Here is a 21,127-nt window from a genome sequence, read left to right as displayed (position 1 = left end):
CAGTTAGGTTTTTTTTAAATGTTTAGTTATTTTTGAGAGAGAGAGAGAAAGCTGGGGAGGTGCAGAGAGAGAGGGAGACAGAAGCTCTGAAGCAGGTTCTGCGCTGTGTGAGATAGTGACCTGAGATGAAGTCGGAGGCTTAACCAACTGAGCCACCCGGGTTCCTGAGGACATTCAGGTAGTTTTAATCATCATCTACCACAGGTACACAAATGTAGAGAACTATTGGACCCTGGCTTGGATGACTGTTTGTGTGGCCTTAGGAAAGATACTTAACCTCTCTGAGAGTCCTTTACCTCCTCAGCCAAACAATTGAGCATATCATATGTCTAATTAGGTTATAGTGACAATTACATAAGTGAGAAAAGCACATATTAAAATACCTTGTAAATTGTCTTCCATGGTATCTCAAAATATAATAATATATAATATTAATATACTATATACTAATATAATAATATACTAGCTATAGATTAATACTATATATTATATTATGTTATTATATAATATGTCATAGTAATATGTCAACAAATCGTAATAATAATTTAATTAATTAAATTTAATTAATGTGAAGTTATATATCAATTGTATATTATTGACATATTTTATATGGATTATAATTAATTATATATTAATTCTTTGTGTATATTTGGTCATGTATTAATATATTATATGTAATATAATATATTAATGCTATTAGTGTATAGTAATATAATATTTCATATTAATATCTTAGTAAATGTTCATATCATTACTGTTATTAATAAATGCTTAATGTGGAAACAAATTTTACCTGGTTGTTGTTCTGTTTTATGAGTAAATTCAAACCAAGACGGATCATAAATGCATATAATGTGTGTTGTTGCATATTCCTTTTATATTCTACTCCAGAAACCCATCATTGACTGCATGTCAGAGGATGGTTACAAGTTGGATCGAATTAAGGGTGAAATTGAATTCCATAATGTGACCTTCCATTATCCTTCCAGACCAGAGGTGAAGGTAAGTGTTCATCTTTTCCCCAGGAACAATGACATTTTCCTTCTTTGATGATTCATGTCCAGAGCCACAAATTACTTGTTTTTCTGAAGCATGACAGTGTCCAGGAAGAAGGAACAGAAGCATGTTTCTCTAGAAGTGTCGCTTGGCATCATGTCATTTCTCAGACAACAAACCACATTCCTTTGTAGTAACGATAATGTGCAAATCCCTCTGGTGAGGACACGCTCTGGCAGCACATTCAGGTTAGGTCAGGTTAAGTATGATTCTCTGTTGAAGTATGATTACTGTCATGAAAAGCATAAGCTAAATAAACTGCAAGTCTATCAGAACAGCCAAAAAGTACAGATGCAGAGGGTGGAACACGGAGTGGGTAAGGGAAGGAGTGGCAAAGAAAAGCTGCTGCCTTGTGGTTTCTTCCTTCCTATCTCTAAGTTCACAAGGGTCACTAGATCAGTCTTTGGAGGAAAGGTAAGCTTGTGACCTTAGGCTCATGTATCTTGTGCTGGGTGATTGCCCAGGGCACATGATGAAGAAATTTACAGTTTTCCTACACCTCCTGAGCAAGTATCTTTAAAGGCAACTTATTCTACAGGTAAATGAGGATCTACTCTCCATGAATGAGTTGGCTTTGAAATGAGACTTATTTCTAATTTTTACAGAATACCTCTAGCCACACTTTCTTAATATTTCTGTTATGGGAAGTAAATCCCATGCTACTTAATTCTGACACTATGTACCTAAAATGTAGGCAAACACGTACACACACACACACACACACACGTATGCATATATATACACATACATACATATGTGTATGTGGGTATATATATATACACAGAACATAGGTACCCCTATGTTCTGATTACATTGCTGAAGTGTATTTAGATTACTGTTACATATCACATATGTATGGAAACATTAAATGTCACAACATATGTCAAAATGTCAACATATGTCAACATATGTGTGAAAGATCAACCACAAGGTAGTACTCACTCAGTAAAGATTTTTTAATGGATGTCTAAAAACTTGCTTCGTAGTATCTGTTCAGAGCCAGCTAATAAGAGCCGTTTCATAAATACCAGTAGAATTAAAACACAATAATTTCATTTCTCTTTTATCCTCTATTCCCAACACCAATAGTTTTTTTAACAAAATCTTACTTACACCTCAAATAGTCTTTATACCACAAATATGTATTTAGCCCTGCTGGGTGCCACGCTGTACTGGGCTATAATGAGAAAAAGCACCCTTGATGCCTGCCACCCTGGTGGGAATGACAGTCCAATACAGTCTAGTAAGTGAAAATGATTTGCAAGCCTCACTCTCTAGTGGGATGAAAGGCATGTGAGATTTTGTCACACAGAGGACCCCAAACTGCCTTTCCATAATAAGTACAAAAATCACCACTGAACTAGTGAACATACCCAACAGATGCTTATGAATTAGCTTCTTGTTCTTCCCTTTCTGGACCTACCAGCATTCAGTCTCTACCTTTAACGGTGCTTTAAACTTAACAAACATGCCACAAACATCTCTTAGGGAAAGTTATTCAGATCATACGTTCACACACAATAAAAGTGCATAACAGCTTAACATTTGCAAATTGGTTTATTGTTAATCCATGCTCAGTAAATTAGTATTATATTTCTAACTTAATGGCTTTTTTTCCTTAACTAATTGGGATGGTCTCCTTGAGGTGTCCTAGTATCAGGAGTCTTTTAAATTGGACTTTGGAACATACTTTTAAAAGTTGTCCTGGTTTGTTTACTGCAACAGTGTTACCACACATCATTTTATTTCTTCACCGCCACTATGAGTTTATTAATGAGTAATGTGCTAAATGCTGAAACTTCATCCTAGGCACTGTTTATTAATTTTCTGGTTATTGGTCGGTATTGATAGATACTGCTTTCAGGGCATGAGTAAACACATACACAGTATTCTCACAAAGCATCCTAACTTATGAGTCTAATTGCTGACAATCTGAATGTTGTTCTTCTCTTTTCTCTACAGATTTTGAATAACCTCAGCATGGTCATTAAATCAGGGGAAATGACAGCTGTGGTAGGATCCAGTGGAGCTGGGAAAAGCACAGCAATACAGCTCATTCAGCGTTTCTATGACCCCAGTGAAGGCATGGTGTGTGTCTTCCAGAAACCTCCTCGATACGTGGGGGTGGGAAGTGCAAATGGAGATACGCTGGTCAAACATAAAGACCTAGCACACATGGAGACCATCTTGACACACGCAGAGTTGACTTAATGATTTTTGACCAGACTGACTGGACTAATTCCCTGCACGGTGGCTGTACTCAATGAACAACCTGCTTGTGCACTAAGGGATGTAACTAAATGCGCAGATACATTCAAAATGATATTTCTGCCTCTTCAGTGAACTAACATTTCCATTTATTTCTTTGGATTGCAACAAAATCGTATTGTCTTTTAAAGTTTTCCAAACACTAGGTATAGCAAAGGTTGCATGGCTAGAATGAACAGATTGATTACTGCTTCGAGAAGCTGAGTTTAAAAAAATATATATAATCTCACAAACTACTTGGTTTCTTTTTCCTCATGTTTATTTGTCTATAAAAATGATTATTTATTTTCAAAATGACCTCCAAGGTGTGTATGCTCATTTTATAAATAAGGAAGCAGAGTCAGAGAGATTGAGACTTGCCCCCAGTTTGAACCTAGGTCTATTAGATGCCAGAGGCTCTGTTCTTTCTACACTCTCAAAATCATTCTTGTCAACATTTCCTTGATGCCTTGCAGTAGACTCATTTGACTGTATGTTAAGTGGCTTCAATACAAGGCATTCTCTATAATGGATGCACTGCCACACTGACATGACAGACGTAATGAAAATTCTCTTTGGTACAGACATTCTGTCCTCTGGATATTCTTTGCTACATACCAGCATAACTACACTCTGAATTTATAAAAATCATGGTTTCTTGATGTAAGGTCTTTGTTTCTTTGCTAATAGTAATTTGTAATTGTTTATCCCACTTATAGTTTCAATTACTTTTAAATGGCAAAGTGCTATTTTTTTTTAAATATAATTTATTGTCAAGTTGACTAACATACAGTGTGTACAATGTGCTCTTAGCTTTGGGAGTAGATTCCCATGATTCATCACTTACACACAACACCCAGTGCTCATCACAACAAGTGCCCTACTCAATGCTCATCACCCCCCCCCCCACACACACACACCCTACCAACCCATCAACCTCAGTTTGTTCTCTGTATTTAAGAGTCTTTTATGGGTTGCTTCCGTCTCTGTTTGAAACTATTTTTTTCTCCTTCCCTTCCCCCATGGTCTTCTGTTAAGTTTCTCACGTTCCACATAGGAGTGAAAACATATGAAATCTGTCTTTCTCTGACTTGTTTCATTTAATGTAATACCCTCCAGTTACATCTACTTTCTTACAAATGGCAAGATTTCATGAATCCGGCCAGAAAGTTACTGTAATGCATATACACAAGATAGGGAACATTTCTTATTTTCTTTGTAGCTTTTGAAGTCCATTTTTATAGGTCATAAGTCAAAAGATAATAAAAATATACAACATATGGTGAATAGCTGATTGATTCCATTGAAGAATTAACATTTTTTCCATTCCTGGGCCAATTGTGGTCAATTAAATGACCTTTACATCATTTGTGTTTCTACAATGAATTGTCCTACAGCTATACTCGATTTCAACTATAAATTGTCACTCTTATATAAACAACCTCATTGTAGGAGGAATTATTTTTGTTATAATCTTGCAGGTCTCTACTTTTTCTCCCCGTACATCAAGTACAACATAGCATTTTGGTTCAGAACCCCGAAGGATTCTAAGAGATGTGACATTGTGCTCATGTTTTCTAGGTGACTTTGGATGGCCATGACATCCGCTCTCTTAACATTCAGTGGCTTAGAGCTCAGATTGGGATAGTGGAGCAAGAGCCCGTTCTGTTCTCCACCACCATTGCAGAGAATATTCGCTACGGCAGAGAAGATGCAACGATGGAAGATATAGTTCTAGCTGCCAAGGAAGCCAATGCCTACAACTTCATCATGGACCTGCCACAGGTACCCCTAGTCTCTCATTCCACGGGGGAACCCAGAAGTTGTGAAAGAGAAAAGAAAAAGTTACACAATATTATACATTTCTTTTCATTTGAATCCCCAATCATTAAATTCTTAATGCCATGTTAAATTTCATTCCTGGAAATGTACCATGAATTTTCCCCTTTGTCTGAAAACATATTATTGTTGATATATTAAAAATCTACCAAACAGGAACTTTCTTTTAAAATCTCCCTTTGACATTGACACAATCTTCTTACCCTATCTATTAAGCATTTGTTTAAGCAGTAGGTAAGTTTTTCATGTGGCAATGACTTACACAATGCTCCTTTGATGCTTACTAATGTCATTATTCTTTAATTTTCTTGTGTTTAGGCAGCTAATGCCATGTCCTCAGTACTGTATTTCACATATTCAAAAATTCCTCATTTATCTTCATTGTAAACAATGACAACAAAACCCAACTCCATACTATTATACTTATATACATTTTGTGGCCAATAGTCTGCTAAATCAAAGAAGAGTTATTACTAGTTAACATATATATATATATATATATATATATATATACTTACTTACATATATATATATATATATATACTTACTTACTTATATATATATATATATATAACATATATATATATATATATATATATATATATATATATATATACTTACTTACTTATATATGCTTACTTATATATGCTTACTACATACCAGGCACTGTTCTAAGCACTTTACCTCTCATTTGACCCTTAAAACCATCCTGTTGGTAGCTACTTTACTATTTCCACCTGTAAAGAGAGAACTAAGAGGTCAAATAACTTGCTCAAGGCAGAAGAGTCAAGGTTCACACCCACGTGGTCTGGCTCCAGAGTCTGTATTCTAGATAATTTCCTAATCAGCCTTTTAGATTACCTGTGTGAATAGGATTGCAGCTGTGAGTATGATATAGTCTAATGGCAAAGAGTATAAAGCTTTGGAATCAGACTGCCTCCATGCAAGTCCCATATTCTCTATTTGTAAGCTCTATAAACTTGGGCAAGTTACTTTAGCCCCTTACACCCCAGCATTTCCCTACCCATCGATTGACCACAGCGATATCTGTCTCATGGGCCATCTGTAGGGACTAATGAGGTGAAATGTGTAAAGAGCTCAGCTCCATGCTTTATACATGGTAAGTGCTCAACTCATGTTGGCTAATAATGAACAAGACAAGAGTCTGACACCATTGTGAGATTGTCGTATAATTCTAGACATGAAAGATACTCAGTAACTGTTTGCTATAGATGGTAATGATCGTAAAGCTAGTTTGATCTTTCCTTTACAACATAAAGACAGCTTTAGTGTTGTGTTTTTCTGTGTTGCCAAACTAGAGAAAAGGAGGAAGAACTTGATATGTGCTCTAACCCTTTAAAATGGGTTTTCAGGACCCTGATCAACTTTTACTTTGGTGGAAACATTTTATTTGAAGTTGAACTAGAGAGAAACATTTATATAACCCAGGAACCCGGGAATGAAAGAATAAATCAATTTCTTCATCTTACATACAAGTATCGATCAGACAGTAACCTGTTTCACAAAAGGGTATTTCTTTCAATGAAAGCTGGGCCTGTGAAAATTCATCCTTGAGAAGGAAGCTAGAAAGGACCTTGTAATGATCACTGCCAGGAACCATCAAATTGTTCCTCTTCCTTCCTGGTGTCACCTTCTTCCCAGCAATTTGACACTCTTGTTGGAGAAGGAGGAGGCCAGATGAGCGGTGGCCAGAAACAAAGAGTGGCCATTGCCAGAGCCCTTGTCCGAAACCCTAAGATCCTGCTCTTGGACATGGCCACCTCGGCGCTGGACAATGAGAGTGAAGCCATGGTACAAGAGGCACTGAGTAAGGTTGGTTGAAAGTCTGAGTTCATTGTATGAGACCATGTGGAAATGTGCTGTAGGAAAGGCAGCTTGCTGAGAGAGGATGGGGGTGGGGGGAAGGGAAGGGAGGAAAGGAGAGAGGGAGGGAGAGAGAGGGGACTACATGGGTCAGTGGGTCCAGTCTAACAGTTTAGAAAATACTGACTACAATGTTCCTCGCAGTTGAATAGAAGTCAGTATGATTTGCTTCCAGAAGCTACAAATGAAAAATTTTAAATCTTGTTGAATCTAACTTAGAATATGTGATTTCAAAAATTTCCATTTTGTTTTTAGCTGTTCATTAATAGCAGCAGCTGGACCAACATGTGGGTGTTCATGGCCTTGATAGAGTGTGCTGGCCTTTTCTAATGTCTGCATAGCCTATTAAGGACCAAGACTCTGACTCACTTGTGGATTTGGAAACCATCCAATGTCAATGTCAGCTCTGTCTTACTGTTTGCTTAACAGTACACTGTACATTCTTACAGATTCAACACGGACATACAATCGTTTCAGTTGCTCATCGCCTATCCACAATCAGAGCTGCAGATGTCATTATTGGTTTTGAACATGGTACAGCTGTGGAAAGAGGCACCCATGAAGAATTGATGGAAAGGAAAGGCGTTTACTTCACTCTAGTGACTTTGCAAAGTCAAGGTGATCAAGCTGCTAACGGAGAGGGCATAAAAGGCAAGTGTCTTTTCCAATATACTTGTACATTGTATAAAGCATTAACGTTTGTTCACTCTGTTTTATGGATTTCTCTACATTTAAAATACACTGTGTTATTTGTTCTCCCAAAAGCCCTTGGAGGCATGCTACAGATGATAAGAGAAAGAACAGAAGTCTAGGAGATTCAGTTACTTGATCAAGTCAGAGAGCTAAAACCCAGGTCTTGTGTGGAAGAACGATTTCAATTCTATCCGATACTTTGCAGATAGGAGAGCCTTCCTAGAGTGTCCTGCACACAGTAGGACATTTATTCTTACTGATTGGGTAAATTAATTAATGACTAAACATTGTGGTGCTTATTTTCATTAGCGTGGGTAGATACTTTGGGCCCTCGTGCATCCTTTCTGTTTTCGGTCTGAATTTTCAGACTTGGTGCTTACGCCAGCCTACATTAACCAACCACTCCAAACTTTCTCTACCATACCACATCTCAATTTGTGAACTCCACTGAGTAAAACTACTGTGTACATTTAACACGTGTGATTTATTCTGAAAATATATACTTTTTAACTTGGTGTGTCTACCACAGAAACCACCTACAGTGGGCTTCCTTTAAGTTTTTACGATTCATGCTATCAAATATCTATTCGTTGGGGATGACACACTGGTTATCACACAGTTCAAAAGATTCAATCCTGCTGAGTATTTTTTTTTAAGTTTGTTTGCTTATTTATTTATTTATTTATTTATTTAAAGTAATCTCTAAACCCAGTGTGGGGGACTCAAACTTGTGACTCAGAGATCAAGAGTTACATGCTCTTCTGATGAAGCCAGCCAGGCACCCCCTGCTGAGTATTTTGAAATTTTTTTGTTCGAATGTGACGGATAAGTGCTAGGTTTTATTTGTCGCGATAGAGTTAATAGAATGTTTTAGCATCAGATATAGTGATAGCATATAATAAGTAGTTTTATTTTGATATGGCTCTCCTTATTGTATACACTAAGGAATCATTCATGTTGTGTTGCACAGGAGAAGACGAAACTGAAGACGGCTCATTTGGTGGCAGACAGACCTTTAGCAGAGAGAGCTACCAGGCTAGTTTAAGGTAAGCTAGCCATGAGGCAGATTTTAAGGTTTTAAAATATTCTTAGGAGCCTCTGCCCCTATGATCCCTCAGGTAATATCTCAGGTACAACCAGGAGATCCTTAAGTGTAGCCCCAGGTTTCATGTAATATGAACGTGAAAATGAATCCTTGGTTGCTATATATTGACATTTCTGTTTCTAATTCATGGGGTTTTTTTGTTCCACATTGGCTTCTTATCTTATTGTGTCTAGTGTCACGAGAGAGAGGCTTTATAATTAAAATGTTTTCAGTTTAGAAAGGGGATTTTAAAAATTTGTGTTTGGTCTTGTCCTCTACATCTAACCATGATATGAAGCACTGTTTTTACATGGAGGTCAAGTTCATGGCTTTAGGCCCATTCTTTTACCTACTGAGCTGCAATTGAATTACAAATATTTCTGCTTCCAGAGTGACCCATCTGAATTCAAATCATTCCTTAACTAGATGAAATAAGAAATGTATTTTTTAGCATTTGAAGAGAATTTCCTTAAACCCCAGCTATTTATTTTTCTTTGGATGAATATAGGGGTACTGACTTTCAAACATATTTTTGGAATATGCCGTTAACAAGACTGTAAGTTTTAGTCTTTCATCCTGATTTAAGTGTATCAGTAAAATAGTTCATTTAATGTTAAAATTCTATGTACTAAGAATTCTGCCCAAGAGTAGCTGTCTCTATTTGTGAAAATATTATTTAAGATTTTTTTCGCTGAGTTAGGAGGCTGTCAGTAAACAACGGGTGAGAGTAGATTTCTCTACCATTGACTTTATCATTTGTAGGATATGTAATTCAAGGCTATACTCTGAGCAAAGGCACAGTTATAAGACTTGCTCTTTCAAGACAGCATATTGCTTATTGAAAACTGGTTAAAGTGGCTTAGAAGAAAACATTTATGGAGCAATTCCAAGCAATTCAAACACAGATTTATTTTTCAATATTCAAAGAATAACATATATAGCTGTTGAATCACTATGTGGTATACCTGAAATTAACATAACATTGTATACTAATTATACTCAAAAAAATAGTTCACTAATTTTATGCTTAGGGTTTTTTATTTTTCCTTTTGAGAAAGTTTATTCATAAAAATTTCAAGAAATGTTGGTTTTATCAAGTGTTGTGAATTAGGAAAATAATAAAGTAATAGCCTCAAATTGCTCTATAAAGTCAAAGTTACAACAATTGCCAAAATTATTAGGTAGTTTTTATAGATATTGGGCATTGTGTCTAACAATGCTTTTCTTTTTTTTTTTTTTTTTAAATGTTTATTTATTTTTGAAGAGAGAGGGACACAGAGTGTGAGCGGGGGAGAGGAAGAGAGTGAGGGAGACACAGAATCCAAAGCAGGATCCAGAATCTAAGCTGTCAGCACAGAGCCTGACCCGGGGCTCGAACCCACCAACAGTGAGATCATGACATGAGCCGAAGTCGGACACTTAACCAACTGAGCCACCACGGCACCACTTAACCATGCTTTTCTGATTCGAAGAAATATAAATTATAAGGATCATTAGAATCACAACCTGAGGATACTGTCTACCTTCTTAAACACAGAAAACGACAGGCATCTCTTTTGATAACTAGGCTAACAGTTGTAAAGAGGAAGTGATGTATTTCATAGTCATGTCAATAAGAAAGTAAATATTTTCTTAGCTTTTCTGAGGAGCAAAATTCTCCTTGTTCTGAGTAGTTTACTTATAGTTTATTATTAGGATCAAATAAACATTTTTAATACAAACATTTCTTATTTCGCTATTAATTCTCACAAATTCTACATTTTGGTGACTAGAAAGAGAAATGTAGAAATATAATCTACACACAAAAAGTAACTATTAAGCTCCTGCAGAGAAAGATTTATAAATTTGAGTAAGAAGGTCTGTTAAAAATATCTCATTGTGTATGCTGACAGATTTTTTTTGCTAAAAGATGACTAAATTAAATGTTAATGTGTATCTTATTTCCTTGGCCTTGGTCTTTCAGAGGGCTCAATCTCTCTTTAGCAATATATTTTAGGTTCAAGAACAATTTAGTGGATAACAGTAACTGATCTCCTGAATAATAATGTTGAAAGAGACAGAGAAATCGTGAGGATATTCATTCTCTGAATTAGCTGTTTTTACTTGTGGAGAGAAGTGGTACCCAGCTTCTGAGAAAGGGAGTGACAGATGTTGCTGTTATTTGTTTTTTTTTTTTTTTTAAAGGCACGGGATAGAATCCTAACTCTGATGTCTATGGTGGACCAGAGGGGGTTGGCAGGTAGGCCCATGGTTTCAATGGGACAGCCTATGTGAGGCAGGTGGAACATTCTGGGAAATAGGGAGAGAGAGAGACTTAAGAAATATAAGATTAAGGTAGTAAAACTCAGAAGGGACAAGAATATATGTTTTGCCATGCTCAGAACTAGGAGGAAGTCAACCATATTTCCTTTTCCACATACTCCTACATTGGCTTCCAATGCTCTGAACTTCTCTGCAGGCCCATGACCTTACATCTCAGCCCTACTATGCACTCTGCTCTCTCCACTTGACACATGCCTAGTCCTCATGCCTTCTGGAGAAGACTTCTTGACCTTAGTTACATAACCCAAAGAAGTAACTCTATTGCTCGAGAGTCTCAGGCCGGGTGGGAGGGAGCTGGGGTGTCCCAGAGGGCAGCCTGATAACAGGGAAACAGGGTGAGGAGTGGTTTCATGCCTGGTCATAATGAGACTTGACAAGAGTGTGAATGTGCAAGAGCAAGGAAGAGGGAGGACTTGAGATACATGCACCTTGTTGCACCTGGGTGACTAAGTGCCACTAATTGGACCTGGGAACAAAAAGGTGATGTGCTAGTACCTTCTCAAGAAGGCCAGATGAGCATGGATAATAGACAAGCACCACCTTCATATCTGTCTTCGCCTAACTTCACCTGGATACAAATGATGAAGATGGTTTCCTTGTAAATGGTTCCATCTAGATTATGCTGAAACAGTTGATACTGGTCTCATTGGCTCTAGCATCTCTCTCTTTATACTTCTTACTTCAGATAGGTGCTTTGACAATGTAACACCCTCCTCTCAAGTCTTCACCAACGCCTTCATCACTTCAAAGTGTATTTGCAAATGACTGAAAACCTAACTCAGCCTGCTTTAACTTTTAAAGGGAGAGAATCAGTTTACATAACAAGTAGTTCCAAGAAAGCTTTGGCTTCAGGCTTCACATATGTGATGTGTCCAAGATACATCTAGTTTCTCTCTTCCTTTCTCAGCTCTACCTTTTTTCCCCTTCTATTTGCTTCATTTTTCAGTAAGCTTCTTTCTTTGAAGGTATTGATATAATCGCCAGCCACTCCTCCTGGTGCTGCATATTTTCACCTTTAACCTAGAGGAGAATAGGAGTCTCCTCAGAAAATCTCAAGGGAAAAACAAAACCACCTGAACCAATCTCTTCCTATATCTGTTCTATACTAAGTATATGTAATGAGGAACCCTGTTCTCTCCTGTCTCCATGTTTTTCTGTTTATACTGTTCTCTCCATCAGAAATGCTCTTCCTCTAGCCTACAAATACCCAAGTCCCACCTTAGTCACCTCTTCCATGAAGACTTTCATGGTAATACCTGCCGCATATGTTTTGTTCCTTTAAATTTCCATACTTTTTCGTCAACCCTGCCTTACAGAACTTAACACCTTCTTCCTACGCCAGGGTTGGGTACATATTTTGCTCTTCTGTAAGATTTTAAACTCCTTGAGGGAAAATTCTGTCATTGACCAGTCTTTGTAATCCTCACAGCATCTGGCATTGGTTTGCATGCTATAGATGCCCAATAAGCTTCTGTTAAATGAATAAATGAGTGAATGAACACATCAACTAAATTTTATTTCAGTAAGCTACTTGTTACTTAAATGCATTTCTAGGGACAGTACGTAGCCTAAAGAAAATCTCACTAGGGGCCCTATTTTCCTTCTCTGAGCTCATTTGTATCCAGGTGGCCTTACACTAAAGTAAAACCAAGTGTGACTAGAGAGAGAAAGAGACATCCAAATTACAACCTGTAACCAACAGGGAGGTAAAGATGCTGGGCCTTTGCCCTGGTAGCAATTAGCAGACCATGTGGATTTGGAATGGATTTGAACCTTGGACCTTGTTTTGGAAGACTGGTAGGACAGCTTTCCTCTCCTTCTCTCCTTCCCTCCTTGAGCACACTCTGAATCAGAGTCTAGCTTGGGGCCCAGAGCATCCAATCTAATTAACTATGCTGCAAGTATGGTTCTGCCAAACCTGCCCAGGAAGCTGTCTTACCTTGTTACTATGTGACCTACCAAGCATTTCTGTTTATTTGACACATATGATGTAAGCCTGAACACCAGCTAAGTCCTGTTCCAACCTGCCCATAATCTACAGACTCTTTCATCTTTCTGTTTATTTACAGAGCTTCAATCCGGCAACGCTCCAAGTCTCAGCTTTCTTACCTGGTACCTGAACCTCCATTAGCTGTTGTAGATCATAAGTCTACTTATGAAGAAGACAGAAAGGTCAGGCACCAGTTGCTCTTGGGGATTGGAGACCGTCTTTGCTGGGGACTATTGCATGGCCTTTAAATCTGACAACATGAGTTTTCAAGGCAAATATCTAGTAATGTTCGCTAAATCAGATTAAATGGGAGAATCCATGAGGACCTGATGAAAACTCTAAATTGTATACAATATGTTAAAAGAAATACAGATTAATTAATGACCTTTAAGAACATCTGAGAACTGAAAATGGACTCAAATTGTTAGTCAATAATTTGAGACGAATCATTGTAATAGACACAGGCAAATTATATGTACTTAGATTATTTGGCTATATGTATATTATTTTAAAGGTTGTAAGAATACTTGAAAACAAGTTTTCTCAAATTCTCCAATCTCCTTCTTAAATTATAATAACCCTGGCAAAAGTGTTGATTCGACAAAGGTATTTGATAAAGTTAGCACGATTTTTTAATCAACAGAAGATGATTAGGTTTTATGGACAGTTGTTTACTTCGTATAGCTTTACCATAATTTCTTAAGGATATATCTATATCTAAGATCAGCACTATTAGTTTTAATAAAATTCAAAATGACACAAAAATGAAAGAGATAGGCTAGGAATCAACAGATGTAGCAATATTTCTTCCTAGGGACACAGATCCTCAAATCTATTGTGGGCATCTTACTTTCACATAAGGTGCCCATCGATCCCCATCCTCAAAGCCTTTCTTAATCTCTGAACTTAATTCTTCAACCTGAGAGTCTGACATTCAAGCCCAAACTCCTCTTCATTTGACACTTTTCATGGCAGTTTTCTTATTGAGCCTTAATTGGGGTCATATTGTCTTATTCCTTTACTAAATTACAAGCTTCTTAAAGATAGTGAGTATATATTATTTGTGTTTGCATCAACTTGAGCACTTAGGCCAGTGCCTTGCACCTATTAGGATATCAGGAGATTTAAAAACTAGGATGATAATTGAATTTCTACAATGAAATAAGCCCAAACCACAAGATTTATCAAAGCAAATAAGTCAGAGAGTATTTTAATTACAAGCACATCCATTATGCATGATGTAATTTCAAACTGTCTTTAAAAAATTTTTAATGAGAATCCGTTTTGGAAGTAATTGTAAACCTTTATTCGCAGTGACAAATGTGGAACAAAGTACAGTCTTCCTTATGATCTTATGACTATGACAGAAGGGTTATTAAAGTTCTCTCTTGGTTTTAATATATTAGGAATGAATAAATATCCAATAGAGTTGGTTTAAGTAAATTTCATAGAAAAATACTTAGGAGCAGCAGGATGAATCACACAGAGAGCAAGCATGGTTGCTTACTGCATCTTGCCATTAAGGACTCAACTTCTCTTCTAAATCTAGAAATAGTTATTTCATCTATGTCCATGGTGCTGCCACCAATAATGACAAGATGCCTATATAAGGAGTCTAGTGAAGCTCCAGGGGACAAAGAACCAAACACGACGTTGACGACGTTGAAATTTCAAATGTAACAGTATCAATCATATTTGACTTTTGCATTTTTTGTTTTTTTTCTAGTTTCTGTTACTATTTGACAACAAAAGCGAGAGTGGAAGGAAGGAAGGAAGGAAGGAAGGAAGGAAGGAAGGAAAGAAAGAAAGAAAGAAAGAAAGAAAGAGAAGAAAAATAAATTCTGATTTTGTTGTTGCTGTTGAAACTGGCAGTGGCCCGGCATAGCTGTAGAGATCAGATCCCTGGAGATCTGGAGATCAGATTCCCACAGCGTTCTCCTGATGCTGAGGAAACTCAAAAGGGAACCATTTACATGAGGAGGAAAACTAAATCAAATATAAAGACTAGTTAGAGAAATAAAAATGCTCCATATAATATTCTACTTATCAGCATTGTGAATTAGAATGGAATAGTTAAACTCAATTAAATTTAAATCAGTGTAATATTTAAAATATGCCACTTTATATTCTGTCTCCAGTTAAGAGAGAAAAAAGAAGGGGAAAAAATGACAGGGAAGCCATTGTGATTTTGTGAAAGCTCCAAGAAAATTAGATCTTATGCTTATATTAAGACTGCTCAATGGTAATTACATTAGGATTTTTTAGATTTAAATTAACTAATTTTTTAAAAAGGAACAACGGGATTAGGGTTGATAAAATTTAATGTATGGAATTTCTAATCTCAAGTAATATTTTAAAGTACTTTAAATACGTGGGATATTGTGATCTCAAGTAGATTTTAAAGCATTTTAAAAGTTAACCAAATTTGCCAAACACTGGCAAAATCCTTTCTTTTTCTCATTTTATGGAGAAATTCTAACCTTAATGTGTTACTTGGGAAGTATGCTATCTCAGGTTCCAATGCAAAATGTTTACTTACATAAAGGAATTATCTCCACCTTGTGGTCTCTCAGAGTTTCGACTCTGAACATTTAGAAGAGATGGTTGCATAAAGAGCTTGTACTTTCAAACACTAGGTGGGCTCACCGGGGACCAAGGTCTCCTAGTTGCTGGTAACTAGGTAACGTTTCTTCTCACTCTCCAAGCTGTGCTTTGGGTTGCCATCAGTAGAGTCAGATCTTAGCTATAATGCTGACAAAATTAAGTGGAGGATTAGGGGACACCCTCAGGCAAAAGGTGCCAGTCTCTGATACTGAGACATCTCTCTCAGGGAAACAAACAAAGTAGGATCTGTATGAAATCAAGTCAAGGTCAAAAGTCTGAAACCCACCACTTCATCACAGCTAACTTAGAAGATAGGGTTTCAGCATTGATTAAGAGGACAGAGATAGGACCCTTACAAATGGCTATCACTATATGTTCATTTGGAGAATCTCTGCTCCTTTATCATAGTTCCCATTTCTTGTCATCAAATCTTGAAGTCGTTATTGAGGCAGGAGACCCCTATGGATTGACATGCAGAAATCACTGTAACAAAGCACAGAAAGCAGAACATAAGATTTAAGTAGGTAGGAGGTTTTATTTTCACCTGACCTATAAAAGGAGACGGAAGGAAGGAAACTGAGAAAAGTGCAGTGTCTACCATTGAACCATCTGCACAGTAGATGAGCTCAGTATTTTTTTAAATAAATGTTTTGTTGCATGTATGCACCATGGGCATAAAAGCTCCATTCATTCTTTCATCCAATAAATATTGATTGTACAGCTATTGTGTGCCAGGGATTGTGTTATGGATGCAGAGATGAACAAGAGCCACTGTCCTTCTCCCTGCCCTGGAGTTGCAAGCAGGATTCTTTTTTTTTTTTTTTTTTCTAACAGGATACTTCTTTACATATAATAAACTTGACATTGCTACAATAAAGGCAGGAATCTGTAGTAAGAGAACACATCAACTTTTATAATTTTACCCCTCTCCGTGAGTTACTGGTTTGCTACATATACAGGGAAGATGAATAAATTATCTTTAGCCTTTTTTTAGATGACTAAATTTGTCTTTAGCTTTGCAAAACTCAAAGGAAAAATTCTTCTATACATAATGGCTTTATATTTTGCTTTCTTCTATTATTCTTTTAGCTATATCAAGTAAGTCAATTACTTAGGGACAGATTTTCTAGTTTTTGCATCATTCAGGCTTGATGGTGCATTTGGTGGGGGGCGGGGGGCACAGTCAGGGGACAGTTTCCTTTAAATCAAACTTCTAGTGAAAGGGGACAAAGGAAAATTACTCAAATCAATTAAATTTTGCCTCTTGTTAGTTTATCTTGGAATGATAACTCCTGGAAAAAATCACTTCATGTTATTTTAAAATGTCTTAAGTATTGTTGTTTAGGGTGAGGGATACCTTCAAGAATCTGAAGACCAGAGAAATTTCTGTCATGTCAGGCTGTGAGTGAGCTGTTTTGTGGGGCAGTGGTTCCAGAAAATGTTGGAGTTTAATGTGCCTGATGGTAGAGCACAGCTGACACTTTCTAAACCTATAATCATGGAATCCTAGGCTCGTAGAGTCCTGGAGATTGCATACTGGGCTTTACTCACATACTGGGCTTTACTACTAGAATTACCTGTGGAGTGGTGTTTTTTTTTTTATTTGTCATCTAATATTTATTGAACATTTATTACATGCCAAGTTTTATGCCAAACACTTTATATAGTTCTAGAAGGGAAGAGAAATTTGAAGTCAGAGTTCAGGATGATGGTCTCAGATAATGGTCTCTTTGCCCTATCTGTTTGAATTCATGTCTGAGTCCTAGAGAGAGAAGGATTATAGCAGGAAGCAGACAGAAGTAATTTTCACACAAAATCTATGAGAGATTTTGGGATCCCAAAGTAGTGCCCCTCAGGAGCTACCATGACTAAGTATGATACCAAGGAAATATGTCTCTTGTTGAGCACTATGCACGGTGTCCCATGAACATGAAATGATTTCAGGGGACGGTCAACCACGTGCAGCCCTTACAAGGAGGAGAATGCAGTGGAGGTAGTGTCAGAGCCTGTTGGCATTTCATGGGTGACATTGCTGATGAGAAAGAGAGGGAAAATGGTTGCATTTCTGATATGGCCCAGATCAGCTATGTGGGGACACTTGAAGATAACTCCTAGAAACTGCCACAGTTGTTGAGGACCCTTTCATAGAAGTAAGAGAGTAGCTGGGGTCACTGCAGAAGGGATGGAGAGCCCACAATAGCAGTGAGAATGAAACAGAGAAAAATGTAACACCTAGATATTTATGACAGGAAGGAATACTTCTGGTGGATGTTATAAGGATGTCAGAAGGACCTGCACTTACTCGCAGAATATGTTCCCCTCTTCCTCATTATTCCATTGCACATAAAGTTGAAAATCTTAGTTAGACACCCTTTGAACTAGGATATGTAGACTGGAGATTATGTAAAAAGGGACAAGCAGAAGAAAAAGAGCAAAGACACAAAAGAAAATAAAGTGTTTTTTTCTAAGTGTAGAAAACAACTAAAATTTATTCTCAATATATGTTCTAGAGATAGAACCACTAGTCATAAATATCAGTGACTTTTGAATTGTAGTTTCCCATTGGCTCTAATAGTGAATTTTATTCTTTGTAAATTTTTAAGTGTAGATAATTCTAAAAGCTTGTGAAACGTATGATTGCTTCATGCAGCCTCTAGGATAGCTCTGCTGTACCCTGAGATCCACATTAGTATCTTTTCAAACACCTTATTTTTAAACACAGATTCACACTCAGGCTTACTAAATTAGAATTTCTGGTGATAGGCCCCAGGAATCTATATTAAAAAATTTTTTTTAATGTTTATTTATTTTTGAGAGAGAGAGAGAGAGGCAGAGAGTTGAGCAGGGGAGTGGTAGAGAGAGAGGGGGAGACACAGCATCTGAAGCAGGCTCCAGGCTCCAGGCTCCGAGATGCAGCACAGAGCCCGATGCAGGGCTTGAACCCATGACTGTGAGATCATGACCTGAGCCGAAGACAGATGGTTAACTGACTGAGCCATCCAGGTGCCCCCCAGGAATTTATATTTTTAATCATTGATCCACATGAGTCTGGCAAGCATCCTGATCTGGACACCAACCACTGTCTAGAACTGTAGAGGGTCTAAATTTTGCTGTAGTGCAAAGTATCAAGTTAGTCTGACACTGTTTTCATGGATGCAGGCAGAATACACAAGAGCCCTGAGCCAGAGACAAAGAACTTTATTACTCACAGCAAGAGTGGTAGCCAGAGTGCATCATTTGCACTGGTTTCCCAGCCCAAACCCCAGATTTAAAGAGAGCCAGATGATACTAGCAAATGAAGGGGCTATTTAAGAGAGGAATCCTGAACTTGAGGAACTGGATTCTTTTATAATGGGTAGTAAGCACATCTGCTCTTTTCTTGGGATGGAGACACCATCTTTGTCTTCCAAGGCTATTTGCTATGCAAACACCCTTGAAAAAAAATACTCTAAATAAAGGTAGTCAGTGATTCTGCATAAGATGTGCAGAAATACAAGATACCCATAGAGAGTTATCTCCCTAAAATGACTTAGTCCAACAATCTCATTTTGAGGATGAGGTAACTGAGCCCCAGAGAGCTAAATTGCTTCGTGATGTATTCCATAGGTGGCTTCATTGGGTTCAATCAAGAACCCTGTTCTTTCCATGCTTGTTCTACTCATGCTTTCCCAGGCACCTCTCTTCCTCTCTGGTTGGAGGAATTGGTTTCCTAGAGTTAGTAAGCTGTGAGAGATTAAATTATTGGACAGAAGGATTTGCTACATGAGTGTATAGTAATGACAAGTGCACATGTTGAGGGCAGACCAAGAGAGAATTTGAAATGGAGTTAACAAGAAATCCATCACCAGCCAAGCGGCCTTCCTCCAGCCTATTTGGCTTGCAATGATAATGACATAACATGACACAAAGCTTTATTTAAACTGAATTGGTAATGTGGTCTTTGACTTCGTAGGCAAAGGAAAGTATTTGAAGTTCCTTGCTGTTGTCTGTTTGTGACATTCAGCTACCTAAAGGGTAGATTATTACATATTAATGAAAGAGAGCACTAATTCATAGTTTTGTAATTCATCTGTTATAATATTTTAGTATATTTTAATAGAAAAAGTAAAAAAAAATTAATGCAAATCTATATAAGCCACCTAAAATCCTTTCTTACATGAAATCAGTAATAAATTTAATAAATGGTCCTAAAGATCAAGCAGTGAGTAATATCAGTAGTGAGGAAAATGATAGTAAAAGTGATGGGGTTTTGAATATAATATTTGCCTTCAAGAGGATAAAAATTTGTTAGCTTGACACTTTAATGACAACTAAAGAGAACAGAATAGAGAACTATTAAAATAATTTTCACTCATTACAAAGAATATGTAGAATTTAGAAATCCTGAATGGAGTACCATATACTTCTGGGTACTAATTAAGAAAAATCTTACAGAGAGCATGTAAATTATAACTATTGACACCATTTAATAAATTTGAATAATTACTTTGTCTTCTTTCAGATACACTGTCCTGCCTCAGAGCTTCAGGTAGTTTCTAGAAGGACATTTATGAAAGACATACCTTAAAATTTTTATGAGTCCTCAAATATGTAAATACCACTATAGCACAATTTTTTTTTAATTGGGGAGTTGTTTTTTTGAAAGTTCCAACATATCTATTACTCCCCCAGAGTTAACACATACTCACTGCGACATGAAAACCACAACCTCACCCTCAGATGTGTGTCCATCTAGCTCATCCCTTCCAAGTCACGGCATGGTGGCAAGCAATTCAAAACCATTTCTTACAAAACAACGCATCACTAACATCTTGTAGATCTTTGAGGTCACTCATAACCAATCAAACCATGACTTTTAAATCTGTGAATGCCAAAGGGTCTGCTGTATAATAAAAGAATAAATGCAAAAATGTCTGTGTGTACCTCTGGATGACTAATGTAATCCTTTCTCCCCTCAAGGACAAGGATATTCCTGTGGAAGAAGAAATTGAACCTGCCCCAGTTCGGAGGATTCTGAGATTCAATGCTCCAGAATGGCCCTACATGCTGGTAGGGGCTGTGGGCGCCTCTGTCAATGGTTCAGTCACACCTCTCTATGCCTTTTTATTCAGCCAGATTCTTGGGGTAAGCAAACAGCTGGGTTCACGTTATTCTCCTCACATTGTTTGTTTTTCTATCAGTGGGTATTGTCATTTTTGATAGGCTGGCTCTGTTGTTTTAATGGATGTAGCTTTATTTTCCTCATAAAGGACTAAAAGTGCCTTGATTTTCCATTGCACAGAAGACAAGAAGGTGAAGCTGAACACTCTCGTTTGGGCTGGCAGGACGCTCATCCAGGCATCATGTCTGCGAAAAACTGCATTATGGCTGCAAATTTAGTGTTAGAAGAGGGCAATTTCCCTATATGC

At 37.3% G+C, this 21,127-nt stretch overlaps 1 protein-coding gene across 4 annotated transcripts in view; it reads left to right on the top strand.

Annotated features, from left to right (window-relative positions):
• The window catches only part of ABCB11 (ATP binding cassette subfamily B member 11), a 91,102-nt gene that overhangs the window by 45,978 nt on the left and 23,997 nt on the right, over nucleotides 1-21,127 (top strand). For all 4 annotated transcript variants that reach the window (XM_045033206.1, XM_045033205.1, XM_019835934.2 and 1 more), the window contains 8 exon segments: nucleotides 892-1,002; nucleotides 3,019-3,144; nucleotides 4,885-5,088; nucleotides 6,805-6,975; nucleotides 7,476-7,677; nucleotides 8,690-8,765; nucleotides 13,195-13,297; nucleotides 20,679-20,843. In XM_045033206.1, coding sequence (XP_044889141.1) covers nucleotides 892-1,002; nucleotides 3,019-3,144; nucleotides 4,885-5,088; nucleotides 6,805-6,975; nucleotides 7,476-7,677; nucleotides 8,690-8,765; nucleotides 13,195-13,297; nucleotides 20,679-20,843 — 1,158 coding nt within the window.

The sequence above is a fragment of the Felis catus genome, chromosome C1 (genome assembly GCF_018350175.1).
Source record: "Felis catus isolate Fca126 chromosome C1, F.catus_Fca126_mat1.0, whole genome shotgun sequence".
In the NCBI taxonomy this organism is placed as follows: Eukaryota; Metazoa; Chordata; class Mammalia; order Carnivora; family Felidae; genus Felis; species Felis catus.
The sequence above is the reverse complement of the archived record's forward strand: the minus strand, read 5'-3'. Positions and strand labels throughout refer to the sequence as shown.